The sequence below is a fragment of the Lactuca virosa genome, chromosome 1 (genome assembly GCF_052849685.1).
Source record: "Lactuca virosa cultivar CGN04683 chromosome 1, Lactuca_virosa_CGN04683_v6, whole genome shotgun sequence".
NCBI classification, from domain to species: domain Eukaryota; kingdom Viridiplantae; phylum Streptophyta; class Magnoliopsida; order Asterales; family Asteraceae; genus Lactuca; species Lactuca virosa.
In genome coordinates, this window is record NC_136426.1 from 137749804 (window position 1) to 137776513 (window position 26710).

General features: G+C 35.2%; 1 protein-coding gene across 1 annotated transcript; it reads right to left on the reverse strand.

Moving 5' to 3' along the window:
- Positions 1–11918: 11918 nt before the first annotated feature.
- On the reverse strand, positions 11919–16479 carry LOC145158704 (uncharacterized). Its single transcript, XM_079077566.1, has 9 exons — positions 16144–16479; positions 14899–15701; positions 14364–14805; positions 13524–13607; positions 13225–13398; positions 13024–13109; positions 12838–12937; positions 12657–12752; positions 11919–12215 (listed from the first exon to the last, which is right to left on the reverse strand). The coding sequence occupies exons 1-9, from the start codon at positions 16186–16188 to the stop codon at positions 12153–12155; spliced, it is 1893 nt and encodes a 630-aa protein (XP_078933692.1). The 5' UTR covers positions 16189–16479; the 3' UTR covers positions 11919–12152.
- Between the last annotated feature and the right edge of the window lie 10231 nt (positions 16480–26710).

Below are 26710 nucleotides of genomic sequence, written 5' to 3' on the forward strand. Positions count from 1 at the left end.
ATGGGCTTAATTCAAATATAATGACCATTTGTGGCCCATTTTGGTTAAAATTTTACTTTCGGCCCAAAATTCATAAATATTTACAATTTTGGCCCAACTAAATATAATTTAACGTTTTTGACCCAAATACATCTAAATGAATATTTTTTGCCCAAATATATAAATTTTGCTGTTTTCGACCCACTTCTACAAAAATTACATTTTCAGCCTATTTTTCATAAAAATGACAATTTCGGCCCAATTTTATAAAAATAACATTTTTGGTCCAATTTCTATTAAAGTGTCATTTTCAGCCCCTAATTCCACAAATTTACATTTTTAGCTCGAATTTGTACCAAATGACAATTTTATCCATCAAAATCAAGATTTTTACATTTTAGGCCCAAGGAAAACGTAATGGCCCATATTATGGCCCATTATGCGAAAATTTTACTTTTAGCCCCTTTAAAGTCATCAATATCATAAAGACCCATTTTTAAAAAGAAAATGACTCTTGTGACCCTTGTAAGAATCGAAAATAAACTAAAAACCTCAACTTTTTGTTTATGTGCCAAAAATGATCCCTTTTTCAAGATTTGTTAAGTTCCTTAAGGATCTTTACATGTATATCACATTCATCTTTATAGTAAGTTATATGAAGTGTTTTAGTTTACAAAACCACTACTTTTGGTTAGAGATTTTCGAGATATATAGTGTTTCATCAAGTTTTATCACATAATCACAACATAAACCAAGAAAATCACACATAACATGCATAAATACATAGATCTACACATAAACACTTGTATTCTCCCCCAAAAACATGTAAAACCGAAAACAAGGGGGTATGAACTCACCTTTGCTTGTTGTTCTCGGTTTTTGGTGAAGATGTGAAGAGATTTTGGTCCTAACAAGCTTCTTGAACAACTTTAGAACTTAGATGGCTCAAGGATGATGATATTGGTGAAGGATCCTCTTGAAGCACTTCACAAATCTTGAAATTTTGATGGAAGAAGGAAGTGTTCTTGAGAGATTTGAGAGTGTTTGAAAAATTAAAGATGTGTGTGTGTGTGTATACTTGCTCTCGGCCAAGAATAAGAGAGGAGAGAAAAAGAATGATTTTTGCATGGAGGGTAATAGGTTTTATGGATGTATGTGAGTTTATAGATATATGGTGTGTAATTGTGAGTTGTCATCTTCTCCTTAATCCTCCCTTAATCTTCTTTTTTTTAACACACACACACACACACACACATATATATATATATATATATATATATATATATATATATATATATATATATATATATATATATATATTGGGCCGAAATTTGGGCCAAGGAAATAAGATTGAGATAGTTTGGGCCCATTCTAGGCTTAGTTTGAATTTCATAGGCCTAATAATATTTTTCGGCCCATTGGGCCCTCATGATGGTTCACGGCCCAATATAGTATAAAGGAATGGGTTTATGGCCCATTAGGGCTACCTAATTCATTTATGGCCCAATAAGGCCCATTAGGGTTAGAATGAATCATTTTAGACCCAAATGGTCCAAAATGTTATAGATTTATGAATTGGGTCCATTTAGAGCCCATTTAAGAAAATCCTAGTCTATAAAGAGCTTGAACCGAGATTTTTAGGGTTTTCAACTCCCAGTTGACTTTCCGAAATGTTTTGCATAAAGGTTTGAACTACAATTGTGGATCTTGACTAAGTTTGTTGTCATAGAATGAACATAGTGCATATCATCAAGTTAGGGTTACAAGGATTATCATAGTTAATGTTTACATGATCACAGAATTTCCTGGCAAAAATGTCAGTTGTGACACGATCAACTGAAGTACCTAAAACAATAAACTAAAACTGTAAGCCAAAGCTTAGTAAGTTCCCCCAAGGTACGACCACACAAACATATAACCAAACAAATATTGGGTCCACAACCTCCTGGTTAGATTACTCCTGGTTCACAACCTTCTGGTTGGAATGCCCCGACCCACAACCTTTCGGTTGGATTGCCTAATACATATTGGGTCCACAACCTCCTAGTTGGATTACCCCTGGCCCATAAGCTTCCGGTTAGAATGCCCCGGCCCATAACCTTTCGGTTGGAATGCCCCGGTCTGTTCAGACTAAGAGGTGAGTTTTTCCTCACTGTACTCGTGGGTCAAAGACACCAATGTCGGCCCACTAGATTATGTATCATGGTATATGGGATGTTTCTATGTTGTAGTGAACTGTTAGATTTGTGTCATGGTATATAGGACGTTGATATGTTGTAGTGATCTGTAGATCTGCATGTTTGTCTGATGACTGGTTATATGATTGTCTGTTAATGGATATCAGTTATTTGTTATACATATGTCGACATGGTGTGGTAGGGTTGAGACTTTACTCAGAGTAAAATTTTCATTTGTTAGGAGGGTACATTTCATCACCAAGTTACCTCGGTCGGCTAAGGGATTCGATGTGATATGGGCTATGGTGGACCGCCTAACCAAGAACGCCCACTTTCTAGCCATTAGAGAGAGCTCATCGGTCTAGAAATTGGTTGATTTATATGTGTGCAAGATTGTTGCTCGACATGGTATTCCAATTTGCATTGTGTATGATCAAGATGTTCGATTCACATCTCGTTTTTGGTAGAAGTTCCACGAGGAACTGGGTACGAGGTTACATCTTAGCATTGCTTATCATTCGCATATTGACGGTCAGAGTGAGCGGACCATTCAGTCACTTGAGGACATGTTGAGAGCATGTGTCATAGATTTCGGTGGGAGTTGGGACTCCTACATTCCCTTAGCTGAGTTTTCTTACAACAACAACTATCACTCCAGTATTGGTGCGCCACCATTCGAGTTCTTATATGGGAGAAAGAGTCGTACCCTAATTTTTTGGGGAGAGGTTGGTCACAGAGTCATGGGATGGACCGAGGTAGTTCTTTATACGATGGATCTTATTCAGCAGATTAGATAGAGACTACAAACAGCTCAGAGTCGGCAGAAAAGTTATGCCGACAAGTGTCGATCGAGTTGGAGTTCCAGGTCCGCGACATGGTTTTGCTGAAGGTATTACCCTGGAATGGGTGTAATACTCTTCAGGAGGAGGGGCAAGGTGGAGGCCCGATATATTGGGACATTTTGAGTGATTGTCAGGGTTAGGAAAGTAGCTTACAGGCTGGATTTTCCTGAGGAGCTTAGTTAGATTCATAACAACTTCCATGTTTCTCAGCTTTGGAAGTGTGGCTGATGATTCAGCAGTTGTTCCTCTAGAGGATATTCAGGTTGATGACCGCCTGAATTATGTTGAGAGACCAGTGACGATCTTGAATCGAAAGATGAAGGCCTTATGCAGCAAGGTGGTATCTTTGGCCAAAGTCCAGTGGAAACAACAGAAGGGTTCCGAGTGGACTTGGGAACTCGACGTAGAGATGCGGGAGCATTACCTTGAGTTGTTCACAGAAGCGGACTTCAAGGACGAAGTCTAGTTCAAGTGGGAGAGAATTGTAACATCTTGATTTACACGTATTCCACTTATGCCCTTAATATGAAAATTGTTTGCAAATTGGTCTTTAGTGGCATTTTCGTAATTTTTTGAGATTGCACGAGTACGTTGGGCGTACGTGGCAGAGTCCCAAATCGTAATATTTAGGGTTTGTGCACTATTTAAACACTTTTATAGCCTCATTAACCTTTCTTGCATCAGCCTCCAGCCCCATTTCGATCCCTTTGCAAATCTTAATCCATTTGAGAGCATTATTGAGCCTTGAGTGTGCATTTTATTGTTCTTGAAGGAGAAAGAAGGAAGAGGAAACCATCCTAGAAGAGTGAAACACTTTGGATCCAGAATCACATCATCATTTGACACCCTTTGAAGGTAAAAAGCTTTGAACTTGATGAAGCTATGCTTAGATCTTGTTTAGCCATGGGTTTGTGTTCATTTTAGTCCCATAAGCTTTGGTATTATGAGTATGGGTTACTCTAATTCATATAAGTTGTCCTTTAATACTTTTTTGGAGTGTTTAGAAGCATAAAAATGTAATCTTGGACCTTAGTTTCCTTCCATGCATGAGCTAGGATGTCTTAAAGAGTTAAGAAGTTAGGGTTTTTGGTATTGAGTACTTAATATGCAAGACCATAAAGTTGGAAAATTTATGGTTAAGGACATCATTTGATGACTAGATCTGGAATTTGGATGAAAGAGCTTAAGGGATTTAGCTCTTAATAGAAGGAAATGATAGTTGAAACGTACGTTGGGCGTACGCTATGGTATGCAGGGAGTACGAGGTCAACACCCGTTTTCTGGTCAAGACTTGAGTACACTAAGTGTACAAGCTGAGTATGTTGGGCGTACTCAACTGAGTTGACTCGGTTGACTTTTGACTTTGATCGGGATTTTACCAAGTTTGGCCTAAGGGTATTTTGTGTATTTTGAGTTGTAGTTGACTTTTGTCACTATCTGATATATAAAGAGTTAAGGTGTCTTGATATATTATGAGTTGGACCTTAGTTTCATTCCATGCATGAGCTAGGATGTCTTGAAGAGTTAAAAAGTTAGGGTTTTTGGTATTGAGCACTTAATAGCCATGCAAGACCATAAAGTTGAAAATTTTATGGTTAAGGACATCATTAGAGGACTAGATCTAGAATTTGCACAAAAGAGCTTAAGGGATTTAGCTCTTAATAGAAGGAAATGATGGTTTAAACGTATGCTGGGCGTATGCTATTGTACGCAGGGCGTACGAGGTCAACACCCTGTTTCTGGTCAAGGCCTAAGTACTTTAAGTGTAATGTCCTTACCATAAAGTTTCCAACTTTATGGTATTGCATGGGTATTTTGGGTATTTTGAGTTGTAGTTGAGTTTTGCCACTATCTACTGTATACGTGACTGGTAGAGCTGATATTAGGAGCAGTAAGCTATTCAGCTATTTGTTCAAACTGAGAGGTGAGTTTTTCCTCACTGTACTTGTGGGTCGAAGGCACCAATGCCGACCCACTAGATTATTTATCCTAATATATAGAATGTTGTTATGTTGTAGTGAACTGTTAGATCTGTGTCTTGGTATATAGGATGTTGTTATGTTGTAGTGATCTGTAGATCTGCATGTTTGTCTGATGACTGGTTATATGATTATATGTTGATGAATATATGTTATTTGTTATGCATGTGTCGACATGGTATGGGGTGGTTGAGACTATACTGCTTTGTACTGTCAGTCAACAGACCGGGGCATTCCAATCGAAAGGTTGTGGGTCGGGGCATTCTAACCGGAAGGTTGTGGGCCAGGGGTAATCCAACCAGGAGAAGATTTCAAAAATTATACACAGAAAAGGAGCAAAAAAAGAATTCTGATTCCATAACTTATACACAAACAATTTCAGATTTCATAATATCATAGCAAAAAAAGGATTCTTATTTCATAGCTTATACACAAACAACTTCATATTTCATAACATTAAAGCAAAAACGGATTTTGATTTTATAGCTTATACATAAACAATTTCTAATTTCAAAAATTATACACAGAAAAGGAGAAGATTATCCTTACCTATTTGACGAATATCCGGCCGGAGGTAGGAAATAGGGAGGGTGGAGGTCCGACTGAAGGAAGATGGTGACGACTGGCGAGCTCTCTTTGGCCTCGATAGGAAGTCGTCGATGGAGGCATCGTTTTTTTGGTCCGTGTGTCTTTCTTAGGTCACGAGGGAAGAAAGAATGGAGATGGTAGGAGCATCCTTTTTCCAGTTAGTGTATCTTGCAAATTGATCGTGTAAGGAAGTTGGGCCAAACATTCTGACCGAGAAAGCAAATATCAAACGGGTGGTGTCTAACCGAGTCGGCCCAAACCGCTGACTCAGACCCAGTCAGACGAGTATCAAATAGAGCCTTGTTGTAAGCCATAGGGATACAGAACACAAACTAATACAATTAAATATGTATGTAAAGTCCAATATTAACTTTTCACAAAGAATAGAGACTATATATATATATATATATATATATATATATATATATATATATATATATATATATATATATAATTAAAAAATTATGTCACATTGGTGATACATTAACACAAACGAGTTACAAACGACAATGTTTAGATAATGTCTTAAGTTGTAATAACTAGATATTCAGCTTTTGGTTGTTTTTCAAAGATATTTTATATATTATTGATTTCTTCAAACTTCTTATAAAAATAATATTTAAATAAACCATAGCAAAACGATTTAAATGTCATTTGATTATAAATCTTTAAAACTTCTCTCCCAAAATGTGTAAATTTAGAAATATATTAGATCGGTATAAGTTTTTTTATTTTTTATTTTATTTTATTTTTGGAGCCGCTGGATTTTAAAAAGAAAAAAAAAACTAGCAAGAAACTAGTCCATCAACAAGTACATCAAGAGCAAATACCTAACCGGGGGTTTTGGAGCCAACCAACATAGTTTATGTTTTTCTTAGCCCTAGTCTTACACCAATAGAAAGTTTGAATAACAAAATTATCAAACAAAATAGCTGCCCTTGGACCAGAATTAGCAAAAATTCGAGCATTCCTGAAATTTCAGATGTGTCACCAAAAATGAAAAGAAAACACCTTCCAACCAACTTTTAGCCTCGTCAGAAAGCCGATAAGAAGCAAACCAAGACGCCCAATCATCAAAGGAATCAATCACAATATCATCGAGGTTCCACCATCTAAAAACCTACAAACGAAGAACCCTAGAAATATGACAACTGAAAAACAGATGATCTATGTTTTCAATGTCAGAATCACAAAGAGGGCACTGCATCGACGAAACATACAAACCCAAATTTGCTAGGTTACTCCGAGTAGGGAGTTTATCCAAAGCCAAACGCCAAGAAAACATGTTAACCTTGATGGGAACCAACTTGCACCAATTAGTCGCTGAGGGATACGACGGAAGCGACTTCAAGTCAATAAACGATCGTCAAAATTTGATCTCAAATCAGGGTTCCATCAAGTCGCCATGGATGAAGAATCAATACCATGGACAACATTCTTAGTACCTGAAGGACTTTATGAATGGCTAGTTATGCCATTTGGTTTGAAGAATGCCCCAGCAGTGTTCCAAAGAAAAATGGATAAATGCTTCAGAGGAAGCAAGGCTATTTTTTCATCAAGGGAAACAAGTTCAAAATTTCCCTTATATATGCATTTGATATGCATGACAGCAATGGCATTGAAATGCTGATAGGTACCAACTTCCTAAGGTCCATGAAAGGAGGAATTCGTATAGAAGGTGATGAGATAACTATTTATAAGAAGGTTACCAAGATCAAAACTTCAGAGCAATCTGAGGTTGCTGAAGTTGTCATCACTGAGCTTGAAATTAGTGAAGAAGATTTCTTTGAAATAAATGAATCTATTTATTTCAACCAAGAAGGTAACAATGCATTCCTAGAACGGTTTAAACCTGTCATTGATAGGTTAAAGCTCCAAGGATACATCGGAGAAGAATCTTTAAAGCATTGGAAGAAGAATGGTGAGCTTTGTAAACTGGATATTATAAATCCAAACATTACAATTGAAGATCGACCACTAAAACATGTGACACCAGCAATGGAAGATTCGTTCAGAATACATGTTGATAGTTTACTCAAGATTGGTGCTATTCGTCCAAGCAAAAGCAGACACAGAACGATGGCAATGATCGTAAACTCAGGAACAACAATTGATCCTGTAACTGGAAAGGAGGTCAAAGGGAAAGAAAGAATGGTTTTTAATTATAAATCCTTGAATGACAACACATACAAGGACCAATACTCCTTACCAGGCATAAATACGATCATCAAGAGAATAGGAGGTGCAAAAATATTCTCAAAATTTGATCTCAAATCAAGGTTCCATCAAGTCGCCATGGATGAAGAATCAATACCATGGACAGCATTCTTAGTACCTGGAGGACTTTATGAATGGCTAGTTATGCCATTTGGTTTGAAGAATGCCCCAGCAGTGTTCCAAAGAAAAATGGATAAATGCTTCAGAGGTACATAATCATTTATCGCAGTATATATTGATGATATACTGATTTTCTCAAAAAACGAAAAAGAACATGCAAAGCACTTGGAAAAGATGTTGCAGATATGTGAGGATAATGGCCTAGTCCTGTCTCCAACAAAGATGAAGATAGCAGTCCCAACAATAGATTTTCTGGGAGTAGTCGTAGGAGAAGGAACCATAAGATTGCAACCGCACATCATAAAGAAGATTGTGAACTTCAACGAAGAAGAATTGAAGACAAAGAAGGGGTTGAGGTCATTCTTAGGAATCCTTAACTATGCTCGTAATCATATCCCAAAACTTGGGGTACTATTAAGGCCACTGTACGAAAAGACAAATGCTCATGGAGACAAAAGATTGAAGCCTTCTGATTATGAGTTAATCTAGCAGAAGAGATAGAGAAGTCTCCCATACTAGAAAGAGACCAAAGCCACCTAAATAGTACTGACTCCATCAACTGAACCAAACCTTCCCATTGGGTGTTTTCGGTTCCACCCCTAGGAGCCCTTCGAAAAGAAAAGAGAAGAGAACCATGTTTCCATTTTAGCTTGAACCATCACCTGCTTATCCAACTCTAAATTAAAAAGTCTCAGGAATTGACTTTTTAAATTAGAGTGTACAATCCAAATGTCATTCCAAAAGGAAGTTAAAGACCTATCTCCTACCTTCTTTTTACAAAACAAAAACAAGTTGACACCCTTATTTTTCAACTGGTCCACGACTCTCAAAATATCTAACCACACCAAACCTCTACCAATATACAATCTAGAACCAATACAAGCGTTATCCCCGTGAATAGCTTTGACAACTTTCACCCAAAAAGAATTAGGAGAAGAAACGAAACACCAAACCCACTTAAAAGAAGAGCTTTATTAAGAGCAAAAAAACTACTCACCCCTAGACCGCCAAAGCTTTTTTGAGCTAGAACTTTTTTCCAAGCAACCCAAGTTAATTTTTTCTCATCCGGATCAACTCCAATGAAGAACTTATTACGTATAGCTTCCAAAGAATTCAAAACACCAATATGAGCTCTATAGAAGGACATAAAGAAAGTGGGATGGGAGCCCAAGACTGACTTAATCAAAGTCAATATACCTCCGACCGAGAGAGTTTTGACTTTCCATTTAGAAAGTCTAGCCACCACTTCAACAACAATATCTTTCCAACTATCTATACGGGACATATTTTGACCCACAAGAAGGCCGAGATACTGAAAGGGAGCTTTCATAGAAGCACACCCAATATGATTCGCCGTCTTTTCAACCTGCAGACTTTGCACCCCAAGACCAAGTAGGTTGCACTTGGAAAGATTAATCTTCAATCCTGAAGCTAAAAAAAACAATGCAAAACACGAACAATATTTCTAATATTAAAGCCCTTCCATTCTCCGACAAAAATCGCATCATCCGCATAGAATAGGTGAGAAATACACAAATTCGGCCTCGAATCAAGAGAAATACCTTGAAATAAACCAACATCAACCACTCTTTGAAACGCCACATGTAAGCTCTCCATAACCAAAATAAACAAAAAATGAGAAAGAGGGTCTCCTTGTCTAAGACCCTTGAAAAACCGGAACTCCTCCGTAGGGCAGCCATTAACAAGAACAAAACCCCAAGAAGAAACTAAGCACCCGTGAATCCAGTTTCTCCATCTAACACCAAACCCCATCTTTCTAAGAACATCATCCAGAAAATCCCAGCTCACCGAGTCACAGGCCTTTTCAAAACCAACTTTGAACACCATAGCCGATTTATTTTCAGCTTACACCAAGATATAATTCCATTCATAATGAAAGGGCCATCAAGAATTTCTCTGCCTTTTATAAAAGTCGGTTGTTCGTTGCTAACCAAACTATCCACCACCAAGGACAACCGATTCGCCAAGATCTTCCACTATCTTGTATTGACAACCAATCAGACTAATGGGGCGAAAATCGTTTTTAGCATCAACCACTTATGAAATAAGAGTAATAAATGAAGGATTACATCCTTTCGGGAACCGAGAAGAAGAGAAAAAATCTTTTACCACCTTAACAAAATTCGTTTCCAACAAATTCCAGAATCTTCTAGTAAAATCAAACGAAAAACCATCTGGTCTTGAGGATTTATCACCTCCATAATCCCAAACAGTCGCTTTGATTTCCTCAATTTCCTCAGAAGAAACGTCACCTTCCAAAAACGAAGCCTACTCATACGACACGACAGAGTATGAATGAAATCATGCGAGACTAAAGCCATATTCCCACCCGGTTTTGCAAACCTGGTTCTAAAATGCTCAAATAATTCAGACTTAACAATGGATGGGTCGTCAACCCAACAACCATTTTTAAGAATACCCCTAATAGCCACCCGTCGCCTGGTTTTATTAAGGATACCATGAAAAATAATTGTGTTTTCATCTCCCTCAACATTCCACTTCACTTTAGCTTTTTGAGCCAAATCATCTATCTCTTGCTTTTCAATACACAACATTCTTTAAAGAGAACTTTCTTATTATCCAAATCCACCATTCACTTTAGCTTTTTGAGCCAAATCATCTATCTCTTGCTTTTTAATACACAACATATCTTTAAAGAGAACTTTCCTATTATCCAAATCCACCGTAGAAGCGAGACCCAAATTAATTTGTTTATCCAAGACCGCCAACTTGTTGATCATGTCATTTTTATTGTTCAACCGCTTCTCACTAACAATAGAAGCCCACTCCTTAATATTTTTCTTTAATGTTTGAAGTTTCTTTTTGATAGCTATCAAACCATTGGCCTCTACAACCCCATCATTTTTCCAAGAATTTTCCACAACCTTCACAAAACCATCATTTGAAAACCAGAAATGAAAAACTCTAAACAAAGCCGGCCCATAATCGTAAGCCAGTTCTTTCAAGAGAATTGGACGATGATCTGACGAATGGCGATCCAAAACTAACCCATAAATATTAGGAAAAGCATTAATCAAGCCTTTAGAAATAAGATATCGATCAAGTTTACTCATCTTTTAAGTTGCTTTGTTCGACCAAGTGAACAAATAACCTCCAAGTGGGACATCAAAGAGAGAAATATTATTAATAAAATTATTAAAAAGATCTGCATCCCCAGAATTAAAAATCGAACCATACCGATCAGCTTCATAACGAACTTCATTGAAATCTCCCATAATAATAACCTCCCCTTCCCAAGAATCCATAACCCGAAAGAGTTGATCCCAAGTTTTTATTTTTTCCGAAATTGCTTGAGGTGCATACACAGATATAACAAGCACCAGGACATTAAACGGTCTCCAAATACCCTCCACAAGAATAAAATTAACTTTAGAAAACACCTTGTGTTTTAAAAACAAGGATTTGTTCCAAACACATAAAATTCCCCCGGATAAACCTCTCGCCAAACTACAAGAATAATCAAAGTCATTATTCCCCCATAGAGAATAACTCCAAACTCTTCCTTTTAGTCTCCTACAATGATAAAAAAGAGATTTGATTCTTGTTGCATAACTCCCTCACCCACTTCATCTTTGGCCCCTTCCCCGTTCCTTAAATGTTCAAAGAAAGACAATTCATGATAAACCATTCGAACCTCCATTCGCCAAAATAATCTGTGTAAGTTAGCTATTCTAAAAAAGAAATAAATAAATTTAAGTTTATAATGACAAGTGATTCATTAACTCTTGTGTTTGTTTTTGTTATAGCTACTCAAATTGATTGTATGGATACAAACATCAAATAATCATAATCATAATAACTTTACCCAAACGCTAAATCTTAATCCAGAAAACACTATAATCAATCAAATTAAGTCGATGCACATCTAACCACCCCCTTCTATGACGTTTTTACATATTTTATTAACAAACAACATTACAAATTTGTAATGAAATCATAGATATAATTGCAAATACCATTGCGCATACATCTGCTTATAAAAAAACAAATTAATGAAGATAGAATAAAATACACTTTAAATTTTCAAAAGCTTAATATTCTATGATGTCATTCCCATACCATGGTTTTTTTTTACTAAACTAACACTAACTATATAAACTAATTTTCCTCTCATAACTCACAAACACCAAGTTGAGTTTACCTTGGGATTCTGAAATGAGACTATTGGAATATTTGGCTTTGACTTTTGATTCAAAAATCCCAGCAATTTATGCAATCGATGATTTGCAGATAGGGCATGACGTTTTCCTTCTCAGCCATTGATCGATACACTGTCACACACACAAACACACACAAAGAGCAATGGCTTATGAGTAAAAGATTTGTCTTCTTTGAAGAATCTCCAATTAATTTATAGTCATTTATTCTTTTTTTGTTAGAACGACTTAATGGAGAAAGTTAAGGAAAGTAAGGCTATCCCCATTAAGTCCTACCTTTTTTAAAAATTTGCCCTTAATTGTTTTTTGGGTTAATCACAAAAATGACCTAAATGAGAGGGGCGAGTATATATAGTAAAAAAAATCCTTTTGAACAAATATCACAAAAATAAGTACCCCATTTCGCAAAATGGACTTTTTTCTCAATTTTTTGTGAAATGGAAATTTTATTTTTAATATTGTTGTAGTGGGGGAACATTCATAAAGCAAACTTGAAAAATATTTTTTATCAAGTCTTTTTTTTTTTTAATAAAAAAAAGGATAAAAGTTTTTTACCTCTTTGTGAAATCTATGAAGGCAAGGAAGATGACGAATGGTTTCACCAATTGCAGGAGTCTCAAGACAAATTGAGCATTCTTGAAGATTTTCAGCCTGCAAACAAAATAGTATTTCTTTATTTATTAATTATTACTAATAAATAAATAAACAAATAAAATAACCACAAACTGTAAATTACCTGAACAGTTGACTCTGGTAAGTTATTAATTTGTGCATGAGTTGCACCTCCATGTCTGTGATTATCATCATCAAGAGCCAATAACATTTCATAATCATCCCTAAATATCACAAACACCTCCAATGTAAAAAAAATAAAATAAAAAATAAAGCATTGAATAAATTAAAATCAAGTCAACTTTCTTACTCATTGAATTCCCGCCGAATTCGTGACACATCATTACGCCTTCTCCTATCACCATCCGCCTCTAACATTTCAAGTATTTGCATTCTCTGTATTCAACACATTACACATATTCACCTTCTTTTAAGTCAATCACACCAACAAGTTACATTATCAAAATGAAAACACATAAATAAAAAGATTTTGAAAAAAAAAAATACATACCACATCCACATCCATATTTGGAGGAAATATTGAGTTTCTTCTGTTAATTGTTTGGAAACGAGTTCTCAATTGAGACATTCTTGAGGAGGCACGAGCTTGAGGTTGAAGGCGTCTTTGAATTGAAGAGGAGCGTGAAGTATTTGGTTGTCGTGCATTTAATGATGATGGGGTTTGCTGCATAAAAATTTAAAAAAAAAAATGTTTTTTTTTTCTTTAAAGTTAAACATAAAAATGATATTGGAACATTAATTATGAAAAGATCGAATCCAAAAATAATTTCTAGTTGGATAATGACATACACGGCGATATGCACGGCGACCTCCAGCTTGGCGTGTACTGTTGTCCTGCTGAGCTGGCATTGCAAATGCAAGATTTGAATCCATCTGTGATAATAGGCACAGCATATGTAACATTGTAAGTGTATATATATATATATATATATATATATATATATATATATATATAAGCCATATTTTGTTCATGGTTATATGAGTATATTACAAATTTGGTCCCTCGGTTTAGTATTTATTTCGGTTTTGGTTCCAGTAAGCATTGGTTAGCAATTTTGGTTCTGATTTTAAAGTTTCATGAAAATTTTGGTCCATGAATCGTTAAATCTAACTATTAGCTGTTAATTTTTTTAAATGACTGTTTTGCCCTTGGACAAAAACTAAAATAAATAGTTATACCACTAACCACAGCACAGGGACCAAATTTGTATTTTTCTTACTTTTTTTTATTGAATTATTTTCTAAATCATATATTAAGAAGTATTTAGTTTTTTTTAATTTAGGTTACAATTAAAATGATCATTTTGTCCTTGGTCCACCGATTTTGTTAATAAAAAATAAAAAACAATACTCAAATCCCGTTGGATATAGAAGAAAAGGTAGTTTAAAAACATAGTATATTTTTTTTTCAGTTTTGGTCCGAGGGCAAAATGGTCATTTTTTTAAAAGTTAACAGCTGAACAGTTAGAATTGACAATTTAGGGACCAAAACCGTTATGAAACATCGAAATAAGAACCAAATTTGCAAACCAATTCCCTTTGGAACCAAAACCAGAAAAAATATGATAAACGCAACTACATAAATTGTAATTTACTCTAAATATATAAATGAAAATAAAAAGAAAGAACCTCGTTAACTTCAAGGACAGATGTCAGCTCCTCATTGTATAACTGTTGTTGCAATTCTCTAGCCAACATCTCATCTGCCTCAACCTGTAAAGCTCTAACACTTGAATCCTCATTATTACATGTAATGGGCTCCACCACTGGATTCGAGGGGCCCACACCATTAAGATTCTTGTTCCTTTTTGGTCTTGATGTTGAAGTTTCTCCATTAAAATCATCCACAAGTGACACAGAACGTTTTCCAAGATTTCTTGAACTGGACACTGAAGAAGAAGAAGAAGAAGACACTATCTTTGATTCATCAAGATTAACAAAATCTTTTTCATTCCTATGATCCCTTTGCATCAACCCTTTTTTCTGTTGTTCAATGTCTCTCTGTTTCCTATGGTTGTGTGTGGTTCTCCATCTTTCTGATTCAGTAGATTGTTCTTTATGAATAGTTTTCCTGCAAGTATATATCATACAATCAATAAAGTTAAATTTACAAAAATACCCACCAAAAGATATTCAATTTGACAAAAGATTACATGTTTGGTACCTATCAGGCTCTTTTAAAGGATGATGTGAATGTGATACTGATACTCCTTTTCCCTTACATCTATGTGAATCTTTATCTTCAGTTACCATATCCTTAATATCAACTGTATTTGAAATTGAACCATTTTGTACTTCTTTTACCACAATACCAGTTTCATCCTTCTTTTCAATGTGTTTAGATTTTGCAATGTTATGAGGAGATATACATCCATTTCTAACCAACATTCTCTTATGAGGGACTTTGATAGATGAGCAAGGTTGAATACTACTTTCAGCTTTATGATGAGCAACATTTTTGAAAGTATTATCTACTTTACATGATTTGCTTGATCTATCTAAAGACTCTAGTGCAGGAATACGATTGAGGGGTAATACACCTTTAGTAAAAGCATTTACTCTGCTAATTCCAGAATGTCCAATTCCAATCCCATTTTGCTTGGGTACACCAACAAAACTACCACCTTCTTGATGAGTTAACTTTTGAACATCAGAATTACACAAAGATTTACCTTTACCTTTGTCATGTCTTGTAGTGTCTACAGAAGGTTTAGGATGTTCAAAAGAGGTTGAACTATAGGGATGAATAAACAATCTTCGATTCCCACTAACTGTGACTGATTTCCCATTTTCAATTTGCTGATTTCTCATTCTTCCATTAATATAATCTTTACTTGGTTTTTGATTATTTGTGGAAGCATTGTTTCGCCTTTCATTGAAGTCACTATCATGTGTTGCTGATATTTGTTGTCTATCAGGTGTGTCAGGAACCTCCAACACCTGATTCACATCCATTAAATCCATGGTCTGCATCACAACAAGTCAACAAACATGATCAATGGTTTATCCCAATGTTGAAATCATAATTGGAAAACTTAAAACAATAGGCAAAATTGGGAATCTGTAGTTTAGAAGTGCTCTTCATGATCATAATATTTGGAAGGAACAAGACAAGATTTTCAGGGGTTTGCCGAATTCAAAATCTTATTGATCAGAATATATATAAACTGAAGGGCTAAAGAAGAAAAGCACAAAATTAGTTCTGGACTTCTAATGAAAGCAACCAAGCTTCTCTGTTTGATCCCTTATGTGGCATATAAAGTTAAAACCCAGGATTTTGGGCAATATCTGGGAAGTTATCCCAAATTCTAGATATAAACATAAATTTCATACCCACGAGTGTTAAATTCATGTCTAATCCTCAATTTCTAGCATATAAAATAAAAAAACTGAAAGTGACGGATTATACCTTAGATTGTTCCTGTAGGAGTTCCGACCTTGATTTCAATGTCATCTGATAAAATCGATTTATGAATCTAGGGTTCTTGGCGTATGGAAGACGATGATGCGCATGCTTCAAGTTTCCATTTTGTTTTCTGGGATGACAATTGACAGGCGGTGCGAATCGTTGGGCCTCGATTCATAGCTACAAGCAGCCCATCCTAAATTTTATGAGCTGTCTAAATTCTAAAATTCCAAATTCTGTTGATAATCTTTGTCTCAAAACCAGGGCACCCTCTGTTGGTATTTGTGATATACAAGATTACAAGGAGGTCGAAGCAGTCACGCTAAGCCCAAAACGAATTGTTTTCTTTCCAACTTTATGCCATATCAATAATAACAATATGTTTTGGATTTCGGAATACGTAAAATTCAAAGAATATTTCCAACATTTCGAAAATCATATCCAAATTTTTCAAAAATTTTTTTTTTTACCGATATCTAAGAAATTGTTAAAAAAAAATATACCAAAAGGCAAATAGAATACATAAAGGGCCATAATATATAGGGCAAATTATAATAAAGTCGGTATATTATCATAAAATTTCGATTTTAACACCGAGTTATGTTTTTTCGTAATTATGTCACTATATTTACAATTTTGTTACAATATCAACCAAATAATCAGTTCTCCCGGTAACCACTTTTTCCGAATTGCAATAAAGTCATTAAGTTCACCAAAATTTTGATTTTGACACCGAGTTTCAAATTGCAAGTAAGTCATTATATTACCATAAAATTTCGATTTTGACACCGAGTTTTTTTTTCTCAATTATATCATTACATTTACAATTTTGTTGCAATGTCAACAAATTGACCGATTCAGTAGATGTTATTGTGGTTTAGAAACTCTATTAAGAAGCTTGATTTATACAACAAATAAATCAAGGTCAATCCAATTGTTCAAATTCACTTACAAGTCATTAAAAATGTCATAATCACCCTTTAAGGATATGCTATTATTGTTTAGAAGTTCGATTTGTACACTAAGTAAATGAAGACTCTTACAAGGTCTATTTATACAACAAATAAATGAATCAAGGTCGATTTATTTGTACAACAAATAAATAAAGATCCCTACAAACTCGCTTCTAAACCAATTGATCGGTTACCATCAATCTAGCAGGATAACAAATAAATAACATGACAATATTGTGATGCGGAAGCCACGTAAGATCTAATGTGGTAGGGTTGAGTTTCAAATATAGGGTTTGCATCGAACCCAATTTCACATATCTTTCTATCTCGATTCAATGGTTCAAAGTCACTTAAAAGTCAGGGAAAAGGGTGTACTCATCCTTTTGGGTGACACTTTTTATTATAATGTTTAATGTTTAATTCTCGTCGAAGTATTTCTTTACAAATGATATCTGAAAGTCAATCTAGTGGTTCAAACTCACTTAAAAGTCGGTGAAAATGGCATACTCACCCTTCAATAGATGTTATTACAGTTTAGAAGCTCGATTTGTACAACAAATAAATGAAGGGTCTTCATTTACTTGTTGTACAAATTGAGTTTTTAAACCACAATAACATCTCCTGAAATGGCGACTATGCCCTTTTTACTGACTTGTAAGTGAGTTTGAACCATTGGACCGACATTTGGTTGATATTGCAACAAAATTGTAAATATAGTGACATAAATGCGAAAAAAATAACTCGGTATCAAAATCAAAATTTTTGGCAATATAGTGACTTTATTGCAAATTGCCCTAACATATATCAATTACTTGTAAAATTGGCGGTAATGGTAAACATTTTGTATTACCAAATTTTAAGAACATGTTCAAAATGTAACATCCAAAAGTCACAATAAATTTTAACTTTTCAAAACAACCCATTTCTTCCATAAAATGTTTACAAAACCAATGTTTTCAAAAGTATTATTCAAAATCAGAGTATCCCAAGATCCAATGTCATAAAACCAGAAGATGTGCACAATCACGCCTTCGCTTTACCATGATTTTTTGGAGTACCTGAACCAATAAATTGAAACCGTAAGCACGGAGCCTAGTGAGTTTCCCCCAAAGTACCACCACACGTCATAACAACAATAACATGCATACATGAGCCTTCGGCATGACTGGACGGGCTCGCAAGCCTACAGACTATTTGGACCGCTCTCAAAGCCTTCAACACGATTGGACCGTCGTACCGAGCCTATAGCCTATATGGATCGTTCTTCGGGCCTTCGGCCTGACTGAACCACCTTGCAGGCCTTCAGTCTATCCGAATCGCCCTGGGTATCTTGGCCTTCAACACAAAGTAGGACAGTGTCAACCCAACAAACCATAACATATTAACATACACTATAACAGTCAATAGCTAGCAGATACAGTAGTCATATAGATCTTGTTGGGGTTTGAGCATTCTAACACTTCTAAGGTGTACATACAACCCTAAATACCTTGGATCTATTTTTTCTCTATTATACATGCAAATATCAATTATCCAAGGTATTACCCTAACTAGCATACAATCATATGTACTAGGATAACAAAACTAGATAGAATACATACCTCTTTGTTGTAGCTTGATTCCATGAAGCTTAATAGCCTAGTGCCTCAAGTGTGACACCTCAAATGGTTCACACAACATCACCAACATCTTGGAATAACCATGAGAGAGAAGATACTAGTCTTGTTACTCTATGAAATCGGCTTGCCCTCCTTATTATGCACTAGTGCCAATTTCACCAACCAATGTGGTCTTTATATAGTGTGCACATTAGGGTTACACCATGTAACCCATGACTTTTCCCATTCCTTATGCTCCATGGGTTTTAACCTCCATGGAGTATCCATGGGTCACCACATGGGTTAAACCCAACAAAAGGAATCATGGATCATAAGCCCACATATATAAGAATGAATGATTTACACAATCAATCCCCATATATTTAATTAGTCTCTTTTGATCACTAAATTAATTCTTGATCAATACTAATTAAATAATATGATTTCATATTAATATATTAGAACTTATAATATATTAATATGTCACAAATATCCTCTTCTCACAAAAGGTCTATCCAAATGTCCCGATGCCATGCAACTCAAATGGACCATGCCGGATCGGGTCAAGTATATACCAATTATAGTTATAGACTTAGACACTAATCCAATAGTATTCAATGTGGATAAGTCTAATAACTATTATTGCAAGTATGACTTCATAACCCGACTAGCAATCGTAGCTCTTGAAAGCCGCTGTCGAATCTCTGAATAAATCAATGATGCGTCCATTAGATAAGTGATCATATATTCCTCCATTCTAGATATCATATGGACTGAGACATGGATTATAATCATTCTCTCTGTCCATTTGTTGTTTCCCGATTTCCGATTTATGACGACCGACTAATTGAACAAATCAAATCAGTTCAGGCTTGGCCAAGCACTTAGAGTGTCATCACTAAATCATCGAGGGGCCCACAGATATCGTTTTTATCCCTTTAAGGGTAAAAGGAATGGATAAACTTTGACTCATATGCTTGTACTGACTACTTGTTGAATCATACACAAAGGCACGTTTTATAACATCGAGTTACCAATGCGTTTTCGTACAATCAACGTATAACCAACTCATAGTCAACAACTCATATATCTAGGTTTGAAGAATATAAGATATTATCGTCTCATGATCACTCGTGATAAAATCCATGAAGTGATTCAAATGAGCGTGGGTTGAATCCAATACTCAGAACTTATGAGCACTCATGAATGTCTTAGCAACTCTTGCTATGTCCACTACCTTGGACATCTACAAACCAACTTCATGATAGTCTTGCCTTAATACCTACTTCCAACGTATTATCGACCGTGGATGGTTTGAATAACTTAGTCATTCGGAAAGAATGACCTAGTTATTCTGGAAGTCAAAACATGCAAAGTGAAACACAAGAATAATACTAATCCTATATGGCCCCAAAACTCTTTGAGTGTAAATAAAAACACCTTTTATCTAAGCACCATATTGATTACTCATTATTCATTGTATAATGTTTCGAATTATCAACTTCATACTTGAATAAAAACAATAGTCATGTCATGCTCCAAGCATGCACACTATGTTTGTTTAAACAATAGCTATGCCATACTCCAAGTATGCACACTATATTTGTCTTATGATCCTTACTTTGTGAAATAGATCAATTGACAATATTTCAATGATGCTCATTTCACAATCCCAATCCTTATTGTAAATGTAAGAATATCAAACTCTTGCCATTTACTATTAGATTCTAAACTTACATGCAATGATCCCCTTGCAATGAATATGAACACAAGTCACAAAGACTTGACAACAGACATTACAAAGTATTCCAATGGAGAGCAATTCCATGGAAATGAAGTCTCACATTCAAAGTACATTCCTTTGAACACCTTTCTTACATTAAGTTCTCTAATCTTACACAGATTCAAAGAATAACTTCCACCTATGGAGACAATTCCATATTCCCATTTTGACTATCACTTCTGAACAAGAGTTGCCTCCTTTCAGAATATGTTAATATGGTCCTATCTCTATACTTCCAATTGTCCATGAGCAACCAATCTTTGGCAAACCTCAGATTGTCCTCGACAATTGTTTAATCATTTTAGTCAAATCCAGTTCTATTCCTTTTTCCCTCTTAACGCCCTAGGCATTTGGAAAATTTAGAATAGATAAATATTATAGCACATGTAATCGATCCTATACCCGAAGCATATGAGACCCGATTCATGCTATAAAAAATTTTATTTGTCATGTTCTCAAAATTCAAACTATGAAGAGGGATGCCGTAATCATAATTGAAAATTTGAGAATGCAACATATATAGAATTTCCTTATGTTGAACCATTCCAACATAACATTCATATATATCCTTGACTAAAGTTGATTAAAATCTCAATCTAAGCTTTTAGAATTGGAATGAAGTATAAATCCTCTCCTTTAATTATAGCAAAACAACTTTTCAAAGCGAATTGAACCTTTTGTTTTCTATAATTAACATTGCTAACTTGCAACACTAACCATAATAATCATGCTCCCACTAGCACAATGATTATTATCTTACTAGCACAACACTTATGCTCCCACTAGCTTTGACATGTACTCAGAAATCAACTGGACTTCTAGAAATCAATACTTTATTGACTTTCTTGCCAAAGTTCAGATTTCTGATACAATATTGCTTTGATAAGACTTTATCAAAATCATACACCTTTCCTTAGATAGGTCATATGTTTATCTAGACCTTTTGCCATTCTCACTAGTTAGTGTGCCGGTTAACCACACACGCTCCACTAACGACATGAGAATGCAAATATCACAATTGCTATCTACTTAGTGAAAGCATTTCCTCACCATTATTTTCATGAATCGGAGAGAAACCTTATGACACTCAGATTTTTATGGTGTATGTATTCTTATCCATGTGAATTTGGCAAAAACATAATCACAAGACAGGGTTAGTGGCAAACCCAAACTCATATGGACTAAACTTGTTCAACCTTAATTTCTTGCCACTTGGCAGCTCAAGGGCCTACCATTGCTTCCACATTGTTATGCAAACAATTGAGAACTCATAGAACTCACAAGCATAGTCAACTTTAACTGGAATAGGCACAAAAATAAGAATATGTTAACACGATAGGTTACAAACCTCAAGTCGTGGGCTAGTGATTAACAATACTCTTGATTAGTTCTTGAAACCATCTCAAGATTTTTAAAGACTCCCACTGACCTCTTGACATATAAGATTCTCTTTTGTCAAGAATCATTCCTTGACAAAACAAATATTCAAGAGTTAGTGCAGATTCTTATCAAGTTAAACACTTCTCACAATTGGTCTTAGTTGGTCTTTGTCTTATCCAAAACATCATAACTTACCAATCTCAAATGTACAAGAGTAGAAAACATTTTACTCTACATTTGACAAGTGTTTTACACCTTTTTAAGATTATGTCACTCAATGCTCAATATTGGAGTATGACTCTAAGATTTGATTTTGGAACGAAGTATGATTTATCTTTTGATTTAACCATTTCGACAATTCATGATTCCTCTCCTTAGCCAAACAAATGCACTAAGGTGTCCTTAGAGGATCAATTGTGATATGGTTTCATAATCACCAAGATAAACATAAACCAATATACTTAAGCACTCTCCCACATTTTCAGATTGGAGAAACTTTTATCTTTCTGCCTAATTTGATTCTTCTTATCCGTCTTGCCATACATTGAAACTTTTTCAATGTTTCAGAATTACACTTAAACTTGTAAGTATAACCATATTTACTAAACTTTAGTAAATCATGACGAATAATCTTATCGACCTTTGTGGTGGACCTGACTAGCGCACAACCTAGTGTACCCAATCCTTCAGTCCTTCACTTGACTCACACATACATGTGAACAATGAATTAGTCTTAATTTCCCAAAAATGAAAATTCTCACTCATAATACAATACAACTTGCATGATTCCAAGTTTCTATCCAACTGAAACTTGGGTGATGAGAATCTTTCCTTATTTGGTAAATTATGATACTACCATAAATGAAAGAATCAAATCCATTTTCCAATATTGCTTATCAATGGAAACATATAAACAATAATTTTTTTTCACAAATGTCATTGTAAGGATACTTAAAATAAATCAAAACCTTTTCTTTTATTTTAAAACTTGTGGAAAAATCTTATCCTTACAATGCAAATACATATGAAAACATGTTGTTATCTATTCCTAAGCAACATATCATAACTCTTGAGCAGCAGCTTAAAATTCTGATCATCGAACCATGCGATCGAAATCCATCTTCGCGATCAGAATCAACATACTCTTTCTTTAGGTTTCCTTTGATTCTTCAAAACATCAAAATGTAACTAGATTACATTATGTATTAAGAATCTCCAAAAGATACTTAATAGAGTTAGATAATGGACTTTACCTGAAGTAGAGTCAAACTTTTGACTTTACCAGATCTTTTAGGTAAATCTGGCAGCTTCACAACCAATGCCCCTTCTTTTGGCAAAAGAAACATATGGACTGTTTGGAAATGGTACATGAGACTATCTCAGACTTATCTGTTCTCTTTACCATTAGTTCAAATGACTTGACCATGGCCGATCCCTTTCCATTTGGAAGAGAAAACTTTTCTGGACTTCTAATGTTACCACTGTCAATGTCCATGGAAGTTTGGGAAGCTGATCTTCCAATCAAATTTTGCTTTACCAGTGCCCCAAATCATTGATGATTTAGTAGCATCAAGCAAATAAGTAAGATCATTAAGGGTCATGTCTTGATCTGTCATCAGGGTGTGACTGAAGAACCAAGTCAACAGCCTGCTACCTCGAGACTTCGACACCCGACTCTCCCAGCTTGCCAATAGGGATTGAGTGACCTTGAACTTTTCAAGTATTTAAACTTGTGGGATAGGGAGAATAATTGGAGGAGGTGGAGGAAGTGAAGCATGATTTCCAGTCCCATTAATGCACAACAAAGGGATTAATCTTTCACCTTGATTGCCATGTGGGATATCATCTTCAATAGGAAAGTTTGTTCCTAAAGATTTGGGAAGACCATAATTGTCTGGAATAGACATTTATGAGGGAGAAATTCAAGTTTAGTTGATTTAAAGTCTTTAATATAACACCCAATATGAAATATTAAGGCTAGGACCCAACAAACTATTTATAACTGGAAGAGGGATGCCGTAATCCAAGTTATAAAATATTTGAAGGTAGGTAAATGACGATTTACCAATTTCCACCATGAAAACGAAATATAATTAAGTTTTAATTGGATTTGAAACTCCTAGATCTTTTGAGATACATTGAACTTTCAATGGCATGTTTGAATCTCGATTGTGCCCTCTCAAGTTTGTGACTGGGATGCCGAGGATCACAAACAAGGTGTGAATAACCATGAAAATTGACTTGGTACCCTCAACTTTATCACCTAATTGATGTGCCGGTTAACCACACGCGCTCCACCAATCTATGATAAACATTAAGTTACCCTTTGCCACACATTGTCAGTCCCATGTTAGTGTGCCGGTTAACCACACACGCTCCACTAACGACTTAACAAAGGTGCAAAGTGCAATTTCATGGGTTATAACCATTTCAAATTTTCCTAAGTAACTAAGATTGGGAATTAATAAGTGTTTAGTTAGTTAGTTTTTATCATTATACTTTTAATGAAGGGAGAATTAGAGTCCTATCCTACCCGTTCGGCTAACGACCCTCCACCAGTCAAGGAAGCGGTGGGTGAGAGTGGACACCCATTAAACTGCCATTTTATAGGTAGTAACTTTATACCCCTCTTATAGACCGGCTTCGTGAATGAGGCCTACTAACGGTAAGATTGACTTTATCTCATACATATCTATATATTAAAATTATAATAATAGTATAATGGTTGAATTTTAAACTTTTAAAATTCTAGGGTTTGATTAGGAATTAAAGTATACATAAGGGGTAAACTTTACAAATTCCAAAACTTGAGGGAAAGTATTGAAACTGTTCAAAACTCTTGGATTTTCATAACTTATGAGTTTAATTAAAGTTTTAAAAACTTTAATGAAGAGACTCTTGAACATCCATAACTTGAGGACAAGTTATGAAGTCCATAAAACTATTTATGAGAAAAAAACTCTTCATTTTGTAACCTATGGCACTTTTATGAGTTTTAAGATTCATAAATGTGACTTTTCATATAACTTGAGGACAAGTTACAAAAACACATTTTATGAACTACTTTTAGATCAATTTGGATTGAAAACAACTAATACATATTTTTTTTCATTAATCTAAATTAACTCATAAAACAAGGTGACACAAAAAAAACTTGGTAATCCATAACTTGAGGACAAGTTATAGAGTACATACAATGTCATTAAGATCAAGATTTACACTAACAAACAATTTGCACATAATTCCTATGATCCACCAAAACTCATAAGCATGAACAATCCATATCAACAATTTTTCAAGAATCATATAAACATATATAAAACTTGAAACTTTGATAATAACTTTGAAATTGGTTTAACATAATCATTACCACATTAAAAACATGTTTTATAAGTCTAAAACAGTTAAAGGTAATGATTCTAGACCAATTCCAGCCTTAAAAGTCGAAAATATGCTGTCAGGGGCTTCTACTCGTCGAGTGTATGAACCTACTCGACGAGTAGGATGAATTTCTTCATGGACTCGGCGAGTCCATCAGTGGACTCGGCGAGTCCAGTGCCCAGGAAGCCTGAATTTTCGATTTTTAAGCTATTTCAGCATGTATAACTTGAAAACAAACCTAGGCTCCGATACCACTGTTGGGTTTTGAGCATTCTAACACTTCTAAGGTGTACATGCAACCCTAAATACCTTGGATCTATGTTTTCTCTATTATACATGCAAATATCAATTATCCAAGGTATTACCCTAACTAGCATACAATCATATGTACTAGGATAACAAAACTAGATAGAATACATACCTCTTTGTTGTAGCTTGATTCCATGAAGCTTAATAGCCTAGTGCCTCAAGTGTGACACCTCAAATGGTTCACACAACATCACCAACATCTTGGAATAACCATGAGAGAGAAGATACTAGTCTTGTTACTCTATGAAATCAGCTTGCCCTCCTTATTATGCACTAGTGCCAAATTCAACAACCAATGGGGTCTTTATATAGTGTGCACATTAGGGTTACACCATGTAACCCATGACTTTTCCCATTCCTTATGCTCCATGGGTTTTAACCTCCATGGAGTATCCATGGGTCACCACATGGGTTAAACCCAACAAAAGAAATCATGGATCATAAGCCCACATATATAATAATGAATGGTTTACACAATCAATCCCAATATATTTAATTAGTCTCTTTTGATCACTAACTTAATTATTGATCAATACTAATTAAATAATATGATTTCATATTAATATATTAGAACTTATAATATATTAATATGTCACAAATATCCTCTTCTCACAAAAGGTCTATCCAAATGTCCCGATGTCATGCAACCCAAATGGACCATGCTGGGTCGGGTCAAGTATATACCAATTATAGTTATGGACTTAGACACTAATCCAACAGATCTAACAGATCACTACAGCATAACAACATCCTATATACTGGGATACAGATCTAACAGATCACTACACCATAACAACATCCTATATACAATGATACAGATCTAACAGATCACTACAACATAGCAACATCCTATATACCAGGATACAGATCTAACATATCACTACAACATAGCAACATATAACAAACCAGGATATCAATCCAATGGGTCGGCTGTAACACCTGTTCCAGGTATTAATGTAATTTTCAAAATTTTAGGGTTTTGGCGCTAGGACTCGACGAGTTTGGATCCCCGACTCGTCGAGTGGAGGCTATCAAGAGGACGTGGAAGTTAGGTCCTACTCAACGAGTCAGAAGGCCCGACTCGAGGAGTAGGAGCTGTAAAGAGAAACCCTAATATTTAGGGTTTGCACCTTATATAATCTCCTTAAGGACCTTGAGGTTGACCT

Bases quoted from the DNA above. Each gene is read 5' to 3' on its own strand.
- LOC145158704 (XM_079077566.1), bottom strand. From the start codon at position 16,188: ATGACATTGAAATCAAGGTCGGAACTCCTACAGGAACAATCTAAG. The intron at 12,938-13,023 runs GTAAGAAAGTTG...TGTGATATTTAG, and splicing joins ATTCGGCGGGAATTCAATGA to GGATGATTATGAAATGTTAT. The intron at 12,753-12,837 runs GTAATTTACAGT...TTTTGTTTGCAG, and splicing joins TACCAGAGTCAACTGTTCAG to GCTGAAAATCTTCAAGAATG.